Genomic DNA, 22,144 nt, shown 5'->3' with positions numbered 1-22,144 from the left:
CCAGGGTCAGCCAGCCCCCCTCCACCCATCGGGGTTCATAGGCGCCCCTCTCTCCCTTCTCAGCTCCTGGAGTGATGGCAAAAAGGGTTTGTATCGTGAGCGGATTGAGGGGTGAAGTCACAGCTGGGACTCAGGCAAACGCGTGAAGGCCCAGGGCACACGCAACACTGATGCCACACGATACACAGCACACGTACACACGCACACCACGCACCACGCACCTCCAGCCTTTAACCCCGTAGGTGTCACCAGCCAGCAGTGCCGCGTGCCAGCTCCCTCAGAGCGCAGCCTCGCCCCTGGCAGCCCCGCCTCCCCGCTGGACAGGCGACCCAGGACCAGAGCGGAGCCGGAGCTCTGCTGAGCAGACGGATCCAAGGCTGACCCCACCAGAGCTTCACAGGGGGGCCCCCGCTGTGGCCACGGGGCAGGGCCCAGGGTGCAGAGTTAGGGCGGGGCTGGGAGAGACCTGGTGGCCCCAGGATGCCGGCCACACGCCCGCGCACACATGCAATACACACAGCACACCTGCACCGCACACGCGTGCAACAGTCACATTGGTGTTCACACAGGCGCATACAAATGCTGCCCACACAGACAGCCCAACTGCCCCTGTGCACAGCAACACGCAGAAATGCAGACACACACAACACACGCGAACCAAACCCCCCTGCACAGCATACCCGCCACACACAACGACACACACACACACGCACCCACTTCTGCATGCACACGCTTACCCACGCACACCTGTACCCACAACACGGGGACCAAAAGCACACACAAGTACACAAATGCACATCACAACCCAGGCATCTGTGCTGCAGCTAAAGACACACACCGTCCGCGCTCACACACCAGGTGCACAAGCACCAGAACACACGCCACACACCTGTGCCCACAAGCGTCTGCAGACACTCCCACACACGGATCCACGCGGCCTGAGGCCCCTCGCTCTCCCGGAAAAGAGCCTCTCTCCCGTTTAGCTGGAGGAGACGATGGCCCCAGGGTCACAGCAGCCGCCGCGACCCCAAAGCCGGCGGCCCGGGGTCAGGACAGGCCCAGAGCTCTCCCAGCAGCCCCCCACCCCCGTGTGCAAGGGCCCCTGCGGCCCGGCGCTCATCCGGCGGTCCCTGCCGCCTCGGTGTCTCGGGGCCCCCCTCCTGCTCACCTCCATCCCCCTCCTGCCTGCGCGAGCCTGTCTGAACAAAGCCTTCCACCAGGCGAGCAGCCGGGACCACCGTCTCCCAGCTGAGAACTTACCCAGCGAAGAGCCTCAGCACCTTGCTCCTGCCAGAGGGGGACAGAGGCAGAAGAGAGCCGATCCCACAGCAGGGCTTCTGGTTCTGCAGGCTGCAGTGCCGCCCACAGACGTGCTGCGTGGTCACACGCATGCGCCCCCGCCAACCTCTCCCCGCCCCCCCGCCTGCCGCCCTGGCGGGGCTGGAGGCAACCGAGGCAGCTTCCCGCGCAGGGACACCTGTGAGAAGAAAGCCCAACCCCCTGCCTTCCCCAGGCCACAGGTTCGCCAGGCTGGGAAGGACCCCGCTAGCCCGCTGAGCCCCTAGAGCCTGACAGGAAGAGGCGGAGACCCGGGGAGGAGGTGGGGAGGGCGTGGGCTGGTCCCCTTACCTGGGAGGCTGGGATTACCGGGGCGGGGGGCGGGGGGCTCCGATGTCTGGAATCTGAAGGTGAGTCTGGTGTGGGGACCGCCCCCCGAGGGCCTTCCACTGTGATCTGGAGAGGCGGAGGGGACCCTGAGCGGAGCGCCGTGCTGGCTGGGAGGCTGAGGCCCGGGCAGGGGTGCAGGAGCGGGACTGGGGGCCTGGCTTGGGGGCTCCAGGGAGCAGGGGTGCCCCGCCCTTCCTGCCGGGCTGGGGCTGCCGCTGTGCACCCCACGGCTGGCACACCTTCTTTTAGCCTGAAGGGGCCCCTCCGCTGGCTCAGAAAGCAGGAATCGCAGCTGGCCAGCGGCCTGGCTCTTCCAAGGCATTTAAAGTGCAGATTCCGGTGCCAGGCCCGGATGCCTCAGGCTGGAGGGACCTGGGTAGCGTGCGGTCCCTGGCCCCCAAATGGAGCGTCCAGGCGAAGTGACCTTGAATACGTCTCCCAGAAAGACCAGCGACACCTAGTGTCTTGTCTTGTTTCTTCACGTCTTGATTTTGGAGCACAGCATACTCAGAGAAAGGTGCACGAAACATGAAACCACGGTTGAATGAGTAAAGCGAGCACAAGGCTGCCACCGCCCGCCCCCACCCCGGGGGCGTCCCCATCACTGTCTTGTGTCGTGCCCGCCTCGGAGCTTTCTATAACCAGAGCCACTGCAACTGTGTCCTGCTTATTCCGCTGACACCGGCGGGTGGGGACTCACCTGGCTGTGTTAACCAGCTCATCCATTTCCCCTGCTGTGTGATTCTCTGCCGTAGGGCTGGGCTGCAGCATGTCCACTCAGGATGGACTCTCAGTGGACTTCTGGGTTGTTTCCAGTTTGGGGGAATCAGACGCCACTGTGGTGAACACTCCTGTACGTGAATCCTCGCTGAGTGCATTTTCATCTGCTTGGTCCCTAAGATGTGATTTCCAGGACCTGGCTGGACACAGAGATGAGTGGAGGCGGGGGGAGGGCCGCTGGGGAGGAGAAAGGGCGGCAGAAGCGACAGCATGCCGGGCGGGCAGGCTGTGGTCCCACTGCCCCAAACATGGCAGCCCAGCTCCCCACTGGGGCTGCCTGGAACACTGGGAGGGCCACACGGAGGGCTCCGCAGTACCCGGTAGGCAGGGGATCTCCCTGGCTCTCCCTGCCACCCCTAGCCCACCTCCTGCACCTCTCCCCTCTCCTCCAGAATGGCCCTCCCCTGGGAATTCCACTCCCAGGACCGCTCTCGACTGCTCTCCTGCTGTCTGGTGCTGAAATCACCAGGCTGGACCACAATCTGTCTCCAGCCTCACATTCGGCCCTCGCGCTACACCACTCGCCTGGCTCTCGGGCGCAAGACTCCTCTTTCTCTCGGACAGGAAAAAGGTGCCAGAGGGGCAGAGGCATCGCCGCCCGGCACCTATGTATAGAATGCCTCACCCGCCCTGAGTTCTCACCCACTAGCTCACCTGTGGACAGACCACAACCCGCAGACTTGCCCGCGTCTCCACCCGCCGGGTGCCCCTGGAGTCCTGCAGCCAGCAACACCCCGCCCGAGCAGCCCAGAGACCCTCGGTGGCTTCTCCCAGGTATGACGCAGTTACGGAGCTCTTGTTCACAGTAAGGCAACTCGCTGACAACTTAGATATCCACTCAGAGTGGTAAGGACTTGATGCTGTGTCCCCACAGCTGGATGTCTGGCAGTTAAAACAGATGTGGTTGAGAAAAACTGATTGGCCCGCGATCCGTTGAGTTAAAGGGTGGGCTGCAGATCGTAGGTGAGCGCTCTCACCTGTTTGCAAAATGTATTCGTGTCTAGTAGCAGCCATCGTCCAGGAGCTTGGCATGTGCCAGGCGTGGGGCCCAGCCCTGGGCATCTTGTGTGGCCATCACAACTATCCCCTCATGGTGACGACTGTTATTGTCGCCGTTTTTCAGAAGAGAAAGCAGAGCCTCACAGGCACAAGTTGGTTAGCTCAAAGCCACAGAGCTAGTCAATGGTAAAGCTGGTATCTGAACCCAAATCTCTCCTTCTACAAAGTTGGTGTCCTAGGCCACAGGCTCCAGAAATGTCTGGAGAAAAGGGACACCCAGCACCTGGGTCACCTTGTTTCTCTGTCTGCATCAATAAACGTGGGTTGATTCTGTAGTTAGGAAAAGAGACGAGGGATTTCCCTGGTGGCGCAGTGGATAAGACTCCGAGCCACCACTGCGGGGGGCCTGGGTTCGATCCCTGGTCAGGGAACTAGACCCCACATGCGTGCCACAACTAAGAGTTCACATGCCGCAGCTAAGGAGCCAGTGAGCTGCAACTAAGGAGCCAGCCTGCCGCAACTTAAGACCACGTGCAACCAAATAAATAAATATTTTTTTAATATATTGTAAAAAGAAAGAAAGAAAAGGAGATGAAATGCCCCACTGAAAGGCTGCCTGTCTCATGGGATCCTTCCTGCATTTGGTCCCAAGGCCCTCCACCTTGATGCCCTGCTACTCCCTGGAACCATCTAGACGTCTCCACGGCCCAGGATCCAAAGCGTAAATGTCTGGTCCTATGTCGGAGGCCCTTCTGGCTGGTCGATGGCCACGCTGTCTGGTTATTAATGAATATTTGAGCAGCACGCCAGGGTATTTTGGCCATGGGCTCTGCTGGAATCTGGGCAGAGAGGAGTGGATGGCTCCAGGCCAGGTGAGGAAGGGGTGGGGTGGGAGGTGCTCCCGGAGAGTGACGTGATGTCTGTGTCAAAGAAGACGGAGGCAGAGACAGAAGGCTGTAGGTGTAAAGGGACTAGGCAGGCTGGTGCTTGAAAGGGGAAAAGTCACACTCAGGCAGTGAGCTCACACAGAGGCTGGGCACCTGTGGGTGGGGCGCCTGGTCCCCGCCATGGCACTGCCCCTGCCGCCTTGGTCGTCTGGTGCCAGGTGACTGGCCACCCCCAGCGCAGGACTGACACTACAGCATGCTTGTTATCCCGCCTTTCTGCCGGCGGCTCTTCTGCACGTGAGGATGGCTGGGATGGTGTCCGGCTGCCTGTCTAGTGCCCACAGGGAGGATGGGCCGGCTGGACGGGGCCTCTGCCTCTCCTTGCAGCCAGACCAGCAGACAACCGGGCTCCCGACACGACAGCTCAGCACCCTGTCCCCTGCGTCGCCAAGGCCCAGCCAGATTGAGGGGCTGCTGGGGAGCTCAGTCCCCGCAGGCAGGCAGGATCCCTTGGGGCCGTCCTGGAGCCCGGCCACCACAGTCTACTTGTCTTCAGCATAGGAAGCTGCCAGCTGGACCACAGCATGGCCTGCGGGTTCACATGGGCTCTGTTGGTGGCCGAAGTGGAGGAGGGTGTTGGGGTGTGAAAGTGCCGCACCCGGGTTGTCCACCGTGGGAGGGAACCCAGGGTCCTCGATAAAGGCCTTGAGGTGGGAACTGAGCTGACCTTCATCCCTTAGCTCAGTATTCACTCATCAGGACCTCCCTGGCGGCCCAGCGGTTAAGACGCTGCACTTTCACTGCTGAGAGCATCAGTCCGACCCCTGGTGGGGGAACTAAGATCCCACAAGCCGTGCGGCGAGGCCAAAAGAAAAAAATCATTCATTCATTCACCAGAACCAGCCTGCCCAGGCCCTGCCGTGCGAGGGGCCCTGGGGCCACAGAAACAACACAGCTTCAGGCGAGGAGGTCCCAGGACCCCTTTCCCCTAACCTCCCCGGGGCCTGTGAACCTCATGAGACAGGGGCAGGCAGCCACCCGTTGGCTGGGTTTCAGGGTTGCCCCTGGATGTCTCCAGGGAGGGAAGGAAGCCAGGTGGGGTCAGTGCCGGGACCCCCATGAGACCAGGATGGAGCCTGGAGGGACGAGGGGTCCCACGGGGTCAGCACCCCTGACGGTGGAGCCCATCCTTTCCTGAGAGTGGAGCCCTCTCACTGCGCCTGCGTAGGGGCTGCTGCGATGTGAGTGGGGTCTGGATGAAGATGGGGGAGTGTGCACGTGTGTGCACGTCAGGGCCCGCACATGAGCCTGCGCCCACCTGTGCCCTTCACCACGTGACCGTGAGCTAGTGCAGGGGATGGACAGCATTTGAACGTCCAGGAGCCTGAGACCCTCCCAGCATGGGACCCCAAATGCCCGGACTGGCGCGCCCTCTGGTGGCTGACTGGCATCCGGTCGCTTGGAGAGGCGAGGACTCCTGGTTCCCTCCTCCCGGTGGATCCGTCCAGCAGATTCATTTTCGCATATGGGGCTTTCAGACAGAAGCCCTCGTGCGGGGCTCACCCTCGCCCCCGGACAAACTCATAAAGACACACGCATACGCTGAGGCATTTGGGGCGGGGTCGAGGGGATGAGCCCTGAGCGAAGGCAGAGGGCAACGTGAGCCCTGCACCCACCGTGGCGTCGGGGCACAGAAAGGAGCAAGCACAGCCGTGCTGAGCTGAGGAGGCGGGACGCGCCGGCTGGGGCTCGAGGGGAAGCTCCCACCCTGGGGAGAACCTCAGGAACCAGCGGAAAGCACCTGGGGGGAAGGGCCGCGGCGCGGAGCCAACAATGTGCGGCACTGGGAGAGACAGGTTGCAGATGGAGCCTGCGGACGGGGAGGTGGGCGTAGAAGGCCTCCTCCCCGGGAGCACGGACCAGCCCTGGTGACTAGAAGCAAATCTTAACAGGGCCCAGTGATCTGCTGAAACCACCTGCCGGGAAGCATGAAGCCTCGCCTTCTTTGGGAGTAGATAATTCATCCACAATGTCCCACAGCAAATTGAAAATACAAGGCGTGTGCTGAAAAAGGGCCAGCTCGCTGAAAACCAGGGGAAACGCGGCAGACCCCCGGGTGATCCAGACGCAAGAGCTGTCAGACAGGGGTTTTCAAATAACCGCCTGCCGCGCCCTTCATGTCACTGCCTTGCTTAGGAGCCTCCCGTGGCCCCATGGCTCCTCAGCGGGGCACCCAGCGCCCCCTCCCACCTCGGAAGCAGCTTCGCTTCACCCCTGTATAGATTTATGTATAGATTTCTACACAGAAGCTTGGGATCCATATGTTACAATGCTAAACAATTACAATCTTGGGCTTCCCCGGTGGCGCTGTGGTTGGGAGTCCGCCTGCCGATGCGGGGGACGCGGGTTCGTGCCCCGGTCCGGGAAGATCCCACATGCCGCGGAGCGGCTGCGCCCGTGAGCCATGGCCGCTGAGCCTGCGCGTCCGGAGCCTGTGCTCCGCAACGGGAGAGGCCACAGCAGTGAGAGGCCCGCGTACCGCAAAAAAAAAAACAAAAAACAATTACAATCTTGTAAGTATTGTGTGATATTACAATCACCTGTAGACATTTGGGCCATTTCTGGGTTTCACCTTTGTTCTTTTGATTATTACGAAGAGACCTATGAACATCGTTGCTGGGATGGGCAAGAGAGTCCCAGGCCAGTGGTTCTTACTCTTTCCCGGGGCCTGTTAACCTGCAGGCCGCTGGCCCACAGCCAGAGATTCTCAAGCAGCAGGAGTGGGGCAGGGCCTGAGAATGTGCATTTCTAACAAATCCCCAGGTGCTGTTGCTGTTGACGATCCAGGGACCCCGCTGTCTAGGGTGGAGCTGCTGATCCCGGGCACTGCTCTCACTAATGCCAGGCTGTTTCCCAAGGTGGTCGTGGCCCAATGCAGATTACCACACCTTTAAGTTCCCATCCAGCATTCCACGATTATGGCCGTGCAGATGTCTGTCACAGCCCATGGCCACAGCTATTTTATACGATAAGTAATGTTAATGTAGGCCCATTGGCTCAGCTGACCCAAAGGCCCTTGCCTGATGGGACCACACGTATTGTCCCACAGAATGTGGGGGGATACGCCAGTTAATATCACAGTGGCTGCCGGTGACAGTGACCCCAAATGACCAGGGCTGGATGAAACAGATGTTTACGTTTCTCTTTTGTAACAGCCACAGCCAGAGTACCTTAATCTGGAGACAGCCTCGTTCACTAGGTCACTTGGGTTTTGTGGTCCGACTGCCTGGGGTGGAATCCCAGCTCTTAGATGTTACAGTTTCTATTTCCCTGACTATAAAACGGAGAGAATGGTGGGGCTGCCTCCCAGGATTCCACGAGATCGCTGGGCACCAGACCTGCTGTGAGTCCATATAAGGACAGATGTTTGTGCCTGTCACCTCCTGTCTCTTCCTTCCCTCCTGAGAGGGAGGCAGCAGGGGTGAATAGCCCCACTTCGCAGAGCCGGAACACTGAGGCCTAGAGAGCACTGCTTGCATCGTTATACTTGGGGAGTCAGTGGCTCAAAGTCGAGGATTTAGATTCAGAGAGACCTGGGTTCTAATCCCACCTTGGCCATTTTCTGTCTTTCTAAATGCACCTCCCCGCCCTCCCCCATACACACACGCACACACACACACTCCAGATGTTGAAAACACTGTGATTAGTAACCCCAGGTGGGGGGACGTTGGGGGGCCGGCAGCGGCCCGGGGGTACAGAGCCGGGGCAGCGCACTCAGGGTTGGGTTTTATCTGGGGGCAGAGGGAGCTGCTGGAGGGGTCTCAGGCCGGAGTGATGAGATTGGAACCAATCCGAGATTTAGACACGTGGCTCTGAGTGCCAGGAGAGGGTAGGGCTGGGGCAGTGTCAGAGTGGGAAACGGGGGGAGGAGCTGGAGCTGTGGTCTTAATCCTGGCAGGTGGTGAATGTGGCTGGATCCAGAGGCGAGGGGAGGGAGAAACGGGAGGACACTCAGAGATTCACCTATGAGGAGTCCCCTCCCCCAAGCCTCTCCCACCGCCTCTCAGCTCCCACCCACCTCCTGTCCTCTACCATCTCCCTTCATTTCTTTCCTTTTGTTTTTTAATTTTCATTTATTTATTGATTGATTTTTGGCTGCGTTGGGTCTTTGTTGCCGCGCACGGGCTTTCTCTAGTTGCGGTGAGCAGGGGCTACTCTTCGTTGCGGTGCGTGGGTTTCTCATTGCGGTGGCTTCTCTAGTTGTGGAGCACGGGCTCTAGGAGGGCAGGCTTCAGTAGTTGTAGTATGAGGGCTCGGTAGTTGTGGCTCGCGGGCTCTAGAGCGCAAGCTCAGTAGTTGTGCACAGGCTTAGTTGCTCTTTTCTTAAAGAGATTCTTAAAAAAAGAATAGCTTTATTCTTAAAGAGATTTATTTCTTAAAGAGCTTTATTTCTTAAAGAGCTTTATCTCTTAAAGAGCTTTATTTATTTATTTCTTAAATAGCTTTATTTCTTAAAGAGATTCTTAAAAAAAGAATAGCTTTATTGAAGTATAATTCATATGACATAAAATCTACCCTTTTTTAAATTAATTTTTATTGGAGTATAGTTGCTTTACAATGTTGTGTTAGTTTCTACTGTACAGCAAAATGAATCAGCTATACATATACATATATCCCCTGTTTTTTGGACTTCCTTCCCATCTAGGTCACCACAGAGCATTAAGTAGAGTTCCCTGTGCTGTACAGTAGGTTCTCGACAGTCGTCTATTTTATACCTACTGTCAATAGTGTATATGTGTCAAACCTAATCTCCCAATTCCTCCCACCCCCCAAAATCTACCCTTTTAAAGAACACAATTCAATGGTTTTTAGTATATTCACGAAGTTGTACAACCAGCACAACTGCCTGACTCTGGAATATTTTCATCACCCCTAAAAGAACTTTTGTCCCCATTAAGTGGTCATTCCCCATCCCCCACCCCCAGCCCCTGGTAACCTCTCAGCTACTTTCTGACTCTGTGGATTTGCGTCTTCTGATATTCCATGTAAATAGAACGCATTAGTCAGCTCAGACGACCATAACAGATACCGCAGACTGGAGGGCTTCAACTACAGACATTTATCTCTCACAGCTCTCTCGAACCTGGAAGTCCAGGCTCCGGGCTCTGGCGAGAGCCCCCTTCCACCTTCTTGTGTCCTCTCACGGTTGGGCTACGGCATCTCTTCTTAGACAGAGTTCAGTCTTCTGTATGGCTGAGTAGTGCTCTACCGTACGGATGGGCCACATCTTTTTTTTGGCCGTGCCACACGGCCTGTAGGATCTTAGTTTCTGGACCAGGGATCGAACCTGGGCCTTTGTCAGTGAAAGGGCCAAGTCCTAACCACCAGACCCCCAGGGAATTCCCTGGACCACATTTTACTGAGCCATCATCAGTTGATGGACACCTAGGTTGTTTCCACTCTGGGGCTGTTGTGAATAACACTGCTGGAACATTCGTGTACAGGTTTTTGTGCACACATTTCATTTCTCTGGGAGTGACATCACCGGGTCAAATGGTAGCTCCATGTCAATGCCCTCAATTTCTTCTCTCGCTCATGCATTCACACATGGTCCACTGCAAAGTGAAAACGTGGGCCCCTTGTTGAAAAATGATTAAGAGTCTTAAGGCGAGGACAGCAGAGCATTCGACCAAGCCCAGGGTCCCTCTAAGGGCAGGTTCCTATTGTAACATGGACAGTTTGATGCTCTGCAGTAGGCTCGGTGTGGCTCCACCCTGATGGTTGTGAAGGCAGTTGGTAAGCTGTAAAAATACTCCCAATGCCACATGATGTCCTTCTGATCAAGGACATTAAGCTGATTGCATTTAATAAGATACAGAGCTGTTTATCCACGTGGAAAGAGTGTAAAATTTTAAGCTCTGATATTTAAACGCAGTATCTTTTTTTGTTGTTGTTGTTGCAGTACGCGGGCCTCTCACTGCTGTGGCCTCTCCCGTTGCGGAGCACAGGCTCCGGACGCACAGGCTCAGCAGCCATGGCTCACGGGCCCAGCCGCTCCGCAGCATGTGGGATCTTTCCGGACCGGGGCACGAACCCGTGTCCCCTGCATCGGCAGGCGGACTCTCAACCACTGTGCCACCAGGGAAGCCCCTAAACGCAGTATCTTTACAAAATGATTAACGTTTGTGTTGAGCTGATTATTATTTTGTTTTTGTTTCTGTTTTTTGAGCTGATTATTTTTAAGAAATCAGTGTTAAAAATTCAACTGAGTAAACTTGAAGATCTAATTAGCTTTATTCAACAATTTATGAATCAGGCTGCATGCCATCTAGCAAGCAGAAAGGCTTCTAAAAGCTGTACAAAATGGAGGTTGTTATAGGCACAGGAGGGTGGGACAAGGAAGTTAAAAGGGTGGGTTACTTCCAGCAAGGGCACCTTCCTTCTCTTAAGGGATGCAGGGGTCTTAGGCAGATCACCTCCCTAGTGCTGACTGATGGGTTTAAATTACCACTCTAGGGAGAGGCTACAACTTCAATTAAATTAGGTATTAAGTCTTGATAGGCTTAGCATAAGTGACTCCATTTTGGACCTGTTGCTACTTTTTAACAACATTGGGAATAGTTTTAAATGCTTAAGCTTTCAGTGGTCTATGTCCTTTTGCCAGCCGGGAGTCCTATTTTTATTATTTGCTATGGGGAAAATCCCACCCTGGAACTCTCATTTTAAGACAGCACACAAAAAAAATTTGCTTTTCAATTTATAAGCTAATTAAGGTTGATTTTTACTACTGAGAACTTTATGGTGCTTCCAGCAAATAGGTTACAAGCCACAGTGTGGTAAAATCCACCAGGACTCTATGAAATTTTCTTTTTAGTTGATCCTGTTTCTTAACCCAAAGATAACACCACAAAATGATGAAGCAAACTTTTCAACACTGGATTGCCTACAAAAAAATAATAAAAATTAAATGTTTAAGCTTTGACATTTAAACTCAATATCTCAAAAAAAATGATTAAATTTTGTGTTGGACTGATTATACTTGATAAAGCAGGAACTATTTAGTCGCACAGAAATAGTTTTTAAAAAATGTTTAGGCTTCATTCTTTCAAAGATTTCCTAATTGAATCACCTGGATACATCATGCTTAAGATTCAGTCAGAAATACACCAGAGATGCTCTCTAAAATAATCGGTGGGAGGTTGGATGAAACAAAATGATTAATCATCAATAGCATTACGTACTTATTTGTGTCTCGACATCACATCAACTCTGTTAATTTTATTATGTCGTCATTTCTTAGAATATTTGTTATACAAATAAAAATAGTTTCTTTGTAAAAAAAATGTTTAGTCTTTGACGTTTAAACTCAGTTTCTCGAAAATGATTAATTTTGCGTTGCATTGATTATATTTAACAGAGAGGGAGCTATTTAGTCCCCGGGAAGAAGTTTAATATGTTTAAGGTTTGCTATTTAAACTCATTTCCCGGAAAGGATTAACTTTGGCTGGGACCTCTTCAGCCAGAACTTAGCAGGTAAGTTCCGAGCCCCGAGGTCGCAGGACCCACCTCCGCGGGTCCGCTACCGCCAGCAGAGCGCACTGCCAGGTGCGAACCGGCGCTCGCGGGTCACGAGACCGCTCGGCTCGCGAGGCCCTCCCTGCGCCTAGGCGGGCGGAGCGCCGGCTGGGAGATCCGCCCCAGGGGCGGTGCCCCGGCCGCGCCTGCGCCGTGCTATCTCGGGCGGGCGCGCGCCGCGGGGCGCGCGGCCGCGCGGAGGCCGGAAGGAAGCGGACGGAGGGCGTGGCAAGCGAGGGAAGCCCGCCGGGCCGCAGACAACCGTCGCGGCCTGATGACGTCGCACAATGGCCGGCCCCCGCGGGTAGTGGAGCCCGTTTGTTCCGCCCGCGTCGCGCCTCAAGCCGGAGCCTGTGAGGAGCGGAAGGGCTGAGGGACCTCATCTCCGCGCCGCCCCGACACCTGCGAAGCCGTGGCCCCCTCTCTGCCCTTGCGCTGAGGTAAGTGATGGCGATGGCGGGAGGCCGGGCCGGCGGGAGGAGGAGGCCGAGGCGGCCGGGCGGGGAGCGTGGCGGCGGCGCGGAGCCGAGGCCCAGGAGCCCCGCCGCCTCCGCCTCCGCCTCCGGGGAGCGCTCCAGGCTACCTCCAGCCGAAGCGTGGCTCTCGGGCCCCGGGAAGGGGAAGCTGAGCTAGGCACGATCCCATGTTCCTTCCGGGCGAGCCGGCCTGGGGGTCCTGGACCCCCTCAGGTCGAGCGCCCGACAGCTGCTTCCGCTCTCTGCAGTGGGGTTGATCTCCCGAAGCTGTCATTTCTCTTCCGGGATATTCGCGTGGCATTGCTTTCCGCCCACAAGGATGGGGTGGGGGGCGGAAGGAGGCACACGGGTTCGCCCTCCGGATTGGGGATAGGCTCTTCCGGAGCTTTGAGCTCCCCGGAGCCTCCTGGAACTTGCTCCCTCGGCTTCCCGGAGGCACAGGTAGGACCTATTGGCTGTGTCCCAAGACGCGAGCCACTCTTTGGAATAAAATTCCTTGTGCCCCTTTGGTTAAGAGCCCAAAGGATGCCGGCTCATTGCTGGGAGAACCTAAGACTTAAAGACTTTCAGCCTTACTCCTGCTAAGACTTCAGTGTTACTGACTACTTCATGACAGCTGAGTTTGCCGGCTAGAGTGGTTGATCATCTTAAATGAGCTGTTCAGCTCTCTATCTGTGAGAGCAGGTCTGTTCTTCAGATCAATTTGGGGAGAATGGACGAAGGGAGCATTTAGAGACATAGCAGTGCTGTCATCTTTTCTCCTTTGATTCTCATCTCCTTCGTGTTGCCTGTGGAGTGGTCCTGTCCCAGAGCAGAGGTTGGGATTCTCAGGGTGAGCCTGGACCCAGGCTGATTCCCGCTTCCCAGGCAGGGGAGTCTTTGCCTGATGATTTTACAATCTGAGCACATGTGTGGAGCCCAGCCAGCTCTGGAAACCAATCAGGTGTGTCCCAGAGGCTGGAACTTGTCTCCGGTTCTGGGTGGGAAACGATCAAACACTGAAGAGGTTTTTTCCTTTTTCACAGATCATCTCAAGGTGAGTGCTTCCTCCCTGAGGAGTCGTTTGATGTCAAGTTTAGTCAGTTTGGGGATGGTGTCTATCACCAACCTTGACATCTTTCCTTTGGATGTTGTAAATCCATGAAATTATGAGTCTGAATTTTAACCAGATGTACCAGAACTTGGGCATTCAGATAGGGACTGCTCTGTTAAAAATCGTTATCCTGGAAGGTTAGGCTTGTATTTCATTGGTGCTCCTTTGCCAAAACCTCTTTGGAACTGCTGTTTTGGTAGTAAATATACAAGCCGTAGTAAATATACAAGCCATAGGAGAAAAGTCAGTCTCATTCAATACTCACACCCCATGTTTGACCAAAACCCATCTTACCTGGCTTGGGAACTCACCTCACTTACCAGACCAGGCTCTGAACAGCTTCCTGCCGTTTGTCAAAGTGACCCACCGTGAGAGAGGGAAGACTTGCTGCCACTGAGAGTGCCAGGGGAGTGTTCTGCAGGTTCCAAAGGTTGCTGAGAAGGAAAAGCTCCCACCTGTTGTGTACTGTACCAGTGTCCTTGCAGTCAGGGCGCAGCCTTCCAGAATGACCGCTGGGAAACGAGGCAGCACCCACTCTGTCTCAGTTCTAGAATAGTCTTCTAAAAAGTAGGCAGTTACTTCAAGTTTCTTTCTGGCGTGCAACAGGTAGTTTATCAAGTAATGAGACTTTGTGATGTATTCAAGCAGCGTCTCTCAGTCCCCGTCTGCCAGTGTAGTACGCTGTGGAGACACAGTGATGGACACTGTTATTCTGTTCTCCAGGCAAGTTCACTGTCTTGTGGGTCAAAGGACTAAAGAGTTCTAAACTGTGCCAAGAACGCTCGATGACGGGTGATTGATTGTGTGAGAAGAAAAGACTGAGTAAGAATAGTGAGCCTGGGGGTTGTGAAGACGTGCAGACGACCCTCTGTTTCACTGTGTGCATTTAGTAGACCACATGGTTTTCTTGGCTCCTGACACAGAGCACGTACTCAGATATTGGCCAAATTGAATTAATCTCAAAACAGGACACCGACGCCCAGAGAGCCAGTTAACTCGCCCAGAGCGGGGCCCGGAACACACACCGTCTTCTGACCCCCAGGGACACACCCCTTCTGTGCAGCGGGGTGTGACTCAGGTTGCTTCTGATAAGCAGGAAGATTCTTTGGCATGTTTTCCTCTGCAAGCTGTTCACCTGTGTGTAGCCTCAGATTGGAAAATCCCAGGAGGTTCCACAGGGAAAGAAGAGATGGGACCCCTTTGCTCAGGAGATTGTCAGAGCCTCCTAAGGGTGACTGTGTGTCCCAGTATGCTTAGGACAGCCAGGCTCATGCCTGCTGTAATGGTTAACAGTGCCCCCTTTCAGTCTCAAACACGCCCCCAAGTTCAGACAATAAGTTACATGGTAGCTCTGCTACCAAGTGCCAGCCATTTGCTGAGCTCGGAGAACCCAGGTGATTCTGAGCCCTTCCACTCAGGACCTTCATGGGGCCGGGGGTGGGGGGGTCTCCCAACAGACTTTGCAAACAGATAGTTGGGGTATACGGTGTGGCGAGTTTGGGTATGTAGTGGAATAATGTACAGCGTACTTAGGGCAGGAGTGCTCAGTGGGTGGACCTCAGGAGGTTTTGAACTCTGAAAGTGGGGGATAAATTGTGTATGTCCAGGTTTTTCTAGGGAGAGGAGCCATCCCCTTCCTCAGATTCTCGGAGCAATCCGTGCTGCCCAGAAGGCTGACAGCGCTAGTCCTCCCCGGTAAGAACAGGTGCACGCAGGGCCTTTCACTCTACCACCTTCTGGTCAGCACTGAAAACGGCCGGTGAGAGGAGGGGAGTTAGCTGTGTGCTTGGAAGGTTGAAGTGAATTCCATAATACAAACTTCGGGGGGCGTGCAGGCTCCGCAAGTACTTCTTGTTTACACGCAGTGCAGCAGCCTCAGGGTTTGAATCGGAGGCAGCATTTCCCGTGGTGTCGGTGTAGAAGTGTACACCTTTGTGAGGGCTTCTCTATGAAATCCACCTTTAGCGTAAGTGCCTAAGCTTCAAGCTTTAGACACATTGAAAATAAATAAGTGGCTGGTGTCACAGGTTGATCCCATATGGTCATCACTGTTCTTTAATAGTCTGTATGGATCATATAGTTACTTTTCCATCTCCGTGAAAATGTGTCTTTTTGGTTCTAGAAGGGCTAAGATAGCAACCTAGGCGGATCAGCACAGACCTTTAGAAGGGAGAAAAGAACGACAGGCAAAAGGTACTGCTTCAGTAGAAGTCCCCGACTTATGTGAGGGCTCTGTTCCAAAAAAGAACGTGTAAAGTCAGTTAGAGCTTGGGTCCCATCTTCCTGTCGAAACAAGGGCGGTAGGTGGGGATTAGTCCCTGGGCAGGTAGCAGGAGCTGGTTTCATGTATCGGGCCGGCGCCAGCCCTGGGCACCTGCTCCGGCAGCCGCTCAGAGATGCAAGCCCCGATTGCGCCCCGTGGCCATGTGGCCTTGGTTTCCTTCTCTGTGAGCGGGGCAGCGCCTGTTTGCAGGGTTGATGCGAGGAGCTGGGTCGAGTGCCTGGTGGAGTAGTGGTCTCTCAGCAGGTGGGGGACTTGATCTTATCGCTCACGTGGTCGTGCACAGGTGACTATCCGGCGTGTGCTGGATGGCTGTTTCCTGAGCACCCAGGAGGCTGACCGCAGGCTGGTGGGGAGAGGGGTGTGGGTATTGGAAGCCAACAGGCTGATCTCATTTAGGTGTCGCAACAACTTCTACAGCGGGTGCTGTTTCCCCGTATTTCAGATGAAGAAACTGGGGTCTGGCAAGTTTACATAATTTGCCCAAGACCCTAAAGCTGGGGAGCAGCAGCGCCGGGATTCAGGTTCTGACTCAGAAGCCCACACTGTGTGCCCTGTTCCATGTGTCCCAGAAAGACATGGCCCACTTGCTTGATCATATAGTTGAAGTTAGGCATTCTCTCTCCCATTTCTTCCCCTAGGATTTAAATCGAAGTTTGCCAGAATAGAAGAGCAGTTTGGTTGGACCTAATCATGACAATGAAACCTTTTGGCACCTGGGCCCCAAGAAGGGGCTGCTATCAAGTTACTAGTGAGGGAGCCTCTGTGCCGTGAACAGGGTAATATGTTGCAAAGCTAGAGTATCAGTTTTGTGGATTTTAAACTAGTGTAAGGGGACACTTAATTTTGATTACCAGTTGATTGATTTCAGAGGTGACTTGGTTCCCAAGGTTGCCATTAGCCTGTATGATGTGCGAATCAGAATTTGTCAGGTTTCCAGTAGGGATATGTCTGAGGCTCAGCGACCAGCTGCACGTGACGGCCGGCCTACAGGGTCCCAGGTGCCAGCCTGAGCAGCTGGGGAATGAAAGTCCCTGCCCTTCTGTGGGGAGGTTTCGTTATATACAATGCAATCAGAACTGTACAAGGGTAGGCATAGGGCGTCATACACAAAGGAAAATCTCCAGTTTTTACTGATGTCATTAGCCAAGGAGCGGGGAGGCTGCCGGTTTGCCACTGGCCCCTGACTGGCTGCCCCAAGGCCCCCGCGCTCTGTCTGGAAGAGGTGCGGGTGCCGGGCCCTGTCCGCGGTCACCTTCTCGCCTTGCGCGTTGCCCTGGGCTGCAGGGGTGATGTGTGTGGTGACAGGCTCTGCCCTGCACAGGGAAGCCAGGAAGCCACGGGGCAGCAAAATGCACCATTTTAGGGCTAACTTTTTAATAATTCTTTCCAGTAGTCCTACCTCTGGATAGCGTAGTTAGAAGACTGAAAAGTGAATCATTTTCAAAGCTGTCTACTTTTAAGTGACTTTGAATGGATTGGTTGGTTTGTAAATTTCTTTTACTGCTAACCATTTTTTTTATTTATAAAGTGATGAATTTTAAGTAACTTGTCCTCATGTTTGCTGAATTTTAACAATTTCCATTAACAGCAAAAAAACAAAACAAAACTGTTTTTAACTGTGGGTTCAGATACCAACTCTTGGTATGTGCACCTTTAAACATAGGTTCTCCTTTTGAAGGTATAAATTTAAAAGATACACTTTAAATTTTTAGTTATGTAAATGCATAAAGTAATTTTATATAAAGTATGTAAATATACTGTGCGTTTCCAGATCTCACTGAGGTACCAAGTAGCATGACTGGGGCATACATTATTTTAAATAAAAAATTTTGAAGAATCGAGTGAACATGAAACCCTTCACTGTCCCTGCTGTCTCACACCAGCTTAGTGGTTACTCGCTACCTGTCGCGTGGCGGACGGTAAATGTTTGCTTGTAGGCTGTTTGGTGTCGACTTCATGCACACACCGTCTCAACCCACCTTCTGCAACCTGCGTTTAGAACCAATGCAACAATGTCCTATCTTTGCACGTTGGGGTGGGAAAACCAGAAAATAGTCACTTTGTAATTAAATCTAGTGAGTAAAAATAGAAATGAAATCTTCTAAAATGACACTGTTGGTCTTTTTATATAAGAAACTCCTTAAATATGTAAGATTTTCTGCCAGAGTTCTTTCCCACGACCTGCCTGTCCTGGAACAGTGGTTCTCGAGAATCAGAGTGCACGAAGGCCTTCCGGGCGGCCTTCACGGCCTGACCTGGAGAGACGTGCAGGAACGGGAGATGGCCCATGTCCTGGGGGCTCTCAAAGGCAGGCCGGGTTTCTGTTCCAGACCCTGCGGGTGACTCCGGAAGAGGCCAGGCGCTGCCTTCACTGTTGCCACCTCCTTCCGAATGCACGTTTTCCTGAATTTCACAAGTAATTACTTTACGAACCCAAAAAGCTGTCGCTTGCAATGCCCGTCTTCTTGCCCACTGTCTGATAACCAGTCGGGGTGCCCCGTATGGAGGTGGGCACGCCGGCTCTCTCGCTACCCGGTGGCTCCAGACGTGAGGCTCCCGGCACACAGCTCCGCGCGCTCGGCCCGGCTCCGCGGGGGCCTCGGGTGCGGTGCCGGTGGTCTGCGGCCTGGGATCTGGGGTGTGGAGGAGCCGGGCGGGGCCGAGCCCTCCTGCAGGCTGGAGGCAAGCATGGGGCCCAGCAGACCGGCGCGAGATTGACTGGCCCCTTTCTGGATGCTGTGAGTGTGTGTTCTCTTTGTTTTGCAGAACCGTGGGTACCGATGGATGTGGCCGAGAGCCCTGACCGGGACCCTCGCTCTCCAGAGGACGAAGAAGAGGAGCAGCAGGGGCTCTCGGACGATGACATCCTGAGGGAAAGTGGGTCTGAGCAGGATCTGGATGGAGCTGGGGGGAGGGCTTCCGACGCGGAGGACGAGGAGAACGTCGCCCCGGGACTGAGCCAGGAGGAAGAGGAGAGCCGCTCCGACGAGGAGGACCGGGACTCTGAGGCTCCGGAGCTGAGCGGGGGCCCGGCCAGCCCCCCGCGGGCCGAGGGGGACCGGGGGGAGGAAGACCGTACCAGCGACCTGAGGGACGAGGCCTCGTCGGTCACCAGGGACCTGGACGAGCACGAGTTAGACTACGACGAGGAGGTCCCCGAGGAGCCTGCCCCCGCCACGCACGAGGACGACACCGAGAAGGCCGGGCCTGAGGATGACGAGGAGAGGGGAGAAGGGGCTCCCGGGGAGGACGGGAAGGCGGGCGTCCACGGCGTGGAGGACAGGGAGCCCGTGGAGGCCGCCAAGGAGAAAAGAAAAGAGGATGACGACGGAGAGATCGACGACGGAGAGATCGACGTGAGTATGCCCAGCGGAGCCGGCAGCGACCCCGGAGGAGGGGGACAGGAGGCGTGTGCTGGGAGCCATCGCCGTGGTGATGAGGGAGCGCCGAAATCAGGGGATGTGGGCTACAGTCAGAAAACTGTCTTCCATTCGGTAGCTGGCAGAAGTCCTGTGGACCCTCACTCATCTGGTGCTGTTGGTTGGATTGCGTTAAAATTCTAGATGTTTCTTTTTTAAACAAGCAGTAATTTTCTGCTTTTTTCTTTGCTGTCTGTAAGTAATATTTGAGTTAGTATTCAACTAGAACCATTGTGGATTTCAGTTCCTGTTAGGTTCTTTTATTTATATGTATAAATTTATTTATTTTGGCTGTACTGGGTCTTAGTTGCTGCACGCGGGCTTTCTCTAGTTGCGGCGAGCGGGGACTACTCTTGTTGCAGTGCATGGGCTTCTCATTCCCTGGCTCTCTTGTTGCGGAGCATGGGCTCTAGGTGTGCGGACTCAGTAGTTGCGGCAAGTGGCCGTGCATGGGCTTCTTATTGTGGTGGCTTCTCTTGCTGTGGAGCACGGGCTCTAGGCCTGTGGGCTTCAGTAGTTGTGGCACGTGGGCTCAGTAGTTGTGGCTCGCGGGCTCCAGAGCGCAGGCTCAGTAGTTGTGGTGCGTGGGCTTAGTTGCTCCACGACATGTGGGATTTTCCCAGACCAGGGATCGAACCCGTGTCCCCTGCATTGGCAGGTGGATTCTTAACCACTGCGCCACCAGGGAGGTCCCCTGTTAGGTTCTTGAGCCTGAAAAAACTTCCTTCCAGCTTCCTCTATTACCTTAGGCATTTTTATCTTTGCCCTTCTTCTCTGCTGAGGATCACAGCTAGGCCAGACTTCTTTGGGAGTGTCCCTAAAAAGACCCTCAGGACTGGATAAAATGGGGTTGTGTGTCAGAACGCTTTGGCTTTTGACCAAGCCATCACATTGTTATAACTTATTTAAATTAATCTGGCCTTCAGATTAAGGACAAGGAACCCAGTAATAATCATCTTATTTGTGCGCAGGTTGGGTTTTTATGACAGATGATTCTGTTGAAAGAATTTCTGTCACGATCTTTTAAGAAGTTGAGTCTGTGGGGGGCAGAGCCTGAGGTCCTGCTGAGAAATGCTTTTACTAAAAGGGGTTGAGGGAGGGACGGAGCAGACTGACGAGATCTGGGGCTTTTAATATCCCACAAAGGAGATTCTGCTCACTGGAGAGTCGCTGTGGCGAGAGGTGTGAGGAGTGCCTCGGAACCGCTCTGGGTCGCCGAGAGAGGAGGGGCTGGTCAAGTGCATAACCCAGGCTCGCCCGAAGTGCCAGGCTCCTGCGACAGCTGGTATGGACGCTGCGTCGCAAAGACCGTGCTTCTCAAACTCTGGTTCACGAGAGCAGAACTTTGTGGGGCGTTCCGAGATCGTGTATGTAGTTACAAGCTTAGAATTTTAGATCTTTTATCTTCTCACAACTAAGTGTAGGAGATGGTCTCCTAAATTAGCAGCCGTTACTTATTAATACCGTACTCATTTAAAAGGGTATTGTCGGGACATTATCTATGAACGCTCTTAGATTTCGCCAGCTATGCTTCCTTTCCCATCTGGAAAGTTCACCTTGACCACAGGGTTACCAGAGGAAAAGGAGATGCCATGAGACTCCAGTTAATCAGTTTGGACGACATTTTGGGCAGAAGATGAAATCATTGGTTGAGGTTGCCCGTGAGTTTGGTTTTTCAGTTTACAAAGAGAAAAGCCACGTCTGCATCCTGCCACCAAGGATTGAGGGGCTCCTGATGACTGGGGTGCTGTGGCCGGCGTTCTGGGCAGTCTGTTTCCCATTAAGAAAGGACCAGTTGCAAGCTCTTCTTGCTTCAACTGTTGAATAAGCTGTACGGCAAAATTCATCTACCTTCCTGCCTTTCCATGATCATATGTGGACAGGTAGGTGTCTCCCTGCAGGTCCCGGGGGGCCTTGCCGTCATCGCACCCCCGGGCTTTCCTGCCGCACTTAGATGTGGCGGCATGGGACATTGGGTTGACTGAGCTGGCCCGGGAAAGCACCCATCGTCTGGAGGTTTGCTGGTTTCCCCCAGAAACAGCAGGTGAACTAGAAATCCAGTTTGACTTTCTTGCCCACTTGATCCTAGATGGCTGCTTGGTTTGCCTTGTGCCTGCCTGGCACCTCTCGCAAGGGCCTCACAGCCCTACTGGACCCGCAAGCTGCTGGGACCAGAGCACAGCTTCGTTCAGCCACGGGGTGGCACTGCCCTTCCCACACACAGCCCCACGGACCCTGCAGTGTGTCAGGCTCATTGTAACACGCTGGGGGTGTAACTGGGAAGGGCAGAGCCCATCGCCCCGCAGGGATAGGCAGGCCTAGACGGGAGTGGGCACTATGAATGGAGACTTGGGCCCTCATGGGAGCGCACCTGTGTTCCAGGCTCCTCCCCATCCTTTAACCATTGGCTTCCTTCCATGTCTGCTCCCTTCTGCAGGCCCTGCCTCCTGCCCCCGACTCTGTTACACCTGGCTCGGTGCCTCTGCTGGGCCTCCACAGTCTGAATTGACTGGGTCCTTAGTGTGTTTGTTTCTCTTGCTCTTCCGTGCCCACACCTCCAAGGACACAGTTCCCTAAGTCTGGGACCTGCGTGGCTTTGCCCCTCTGTTCCCAGGACCTGGCACTTTGGAGGCAGCCAGTAACTGCCCTCTCAGCAGACGGGCGAACTCCAGCTGCTTTGGGGCACGTTGAAGTCGAGTGCCGTTGAGATGGGGGTGGCAGTGGGTGGAAGGTCTACACCAGAGAGCCATTCGCATAAAGAGGCAGTTCAGGCACTGCGTGTGGGTGACCAGCACCCACACTAGCCGCTGTTGGAAGAACCCAGTGTAGACACACATTAGCTCGTATTGAAAAACTACTGCTGCTTCGCTTCTGCTCTCTGCATCCCAGTTCCCGTCCGTCCTTCGTCGTCAGAATCTCGGCTAGAGAGTTCGCCCCACGTTCCCGCAAGCACACACTCCTGT

At 54.4% G+C, this 22,144-nt stretch overlaps 1 protein-coding gene and 1 long non-coding RNA gene across 3 annotated transcripts in view; both read left to right on the top strand.

Annotated features, from left to right (window-relative positions):
* The first annotated feature begins 1,268 nt into the window (after window positions 1-1,268).
* On the top strand, window positions 1,269-10,289 carry LOC141277135 (uncharacterized). The gene is made up of 3 exons (XR_012327935.1): window positions 1,269-2,185; window positions 2,424-3,222; window positions 4,100-10,289. It is a non-coding gene; the product is annotated as an uncharacterized lncRNA (long non-coding RNA).
* A 1,880-nt stretch (window positions 10,290-12,169) lies between these two features.
* ZC3H18 (zinc finger CCCH-type containing 18) overlaps window positions 12,170-22,144 on the top strand; it is a 51,403-nt gene continuing 41,428 nt past the window's right edge. Inside the window, exons 1-2 of one of the 2 annotated variants that reach the window (XM_019921649.3) lie at window positions 12,170-12,349; window positions 18,529-19,118. In XM_019921649.3, the coding sequence (XP_019777208.1) occupies window positions 18,543-19,118 (576 nt within the window). In that variant the 5' untranslated portion in view covers window positions 12,170-12,349; window positions 18,529-18,542. The remainder of the gene's footprint in view (window positions 12,350-18,528; window positions 19,119-22,144) is intronic. The other variant, XM_019921650.3, reaches the window with a different exon arrangement.

This window comes from Tursiops truncatus, chromosome 19, assembly GCF_011762595.2.
Source record: "Tursiops truncatus isolate mTurTru1 chromosome 19, mTurTru1.mat.Y, whole genome shotgun sequence".
NCBI lineage: Eukaryota > Metazoa > Chordata > Mammalia > Artiodactyla > Delphinidae > Tursiops > Tursiops truncatus.
Note: the sequence above shows the minus strand (reverse complement) of the source record. Positions and strands in the feature narration are given on the sequence as shown.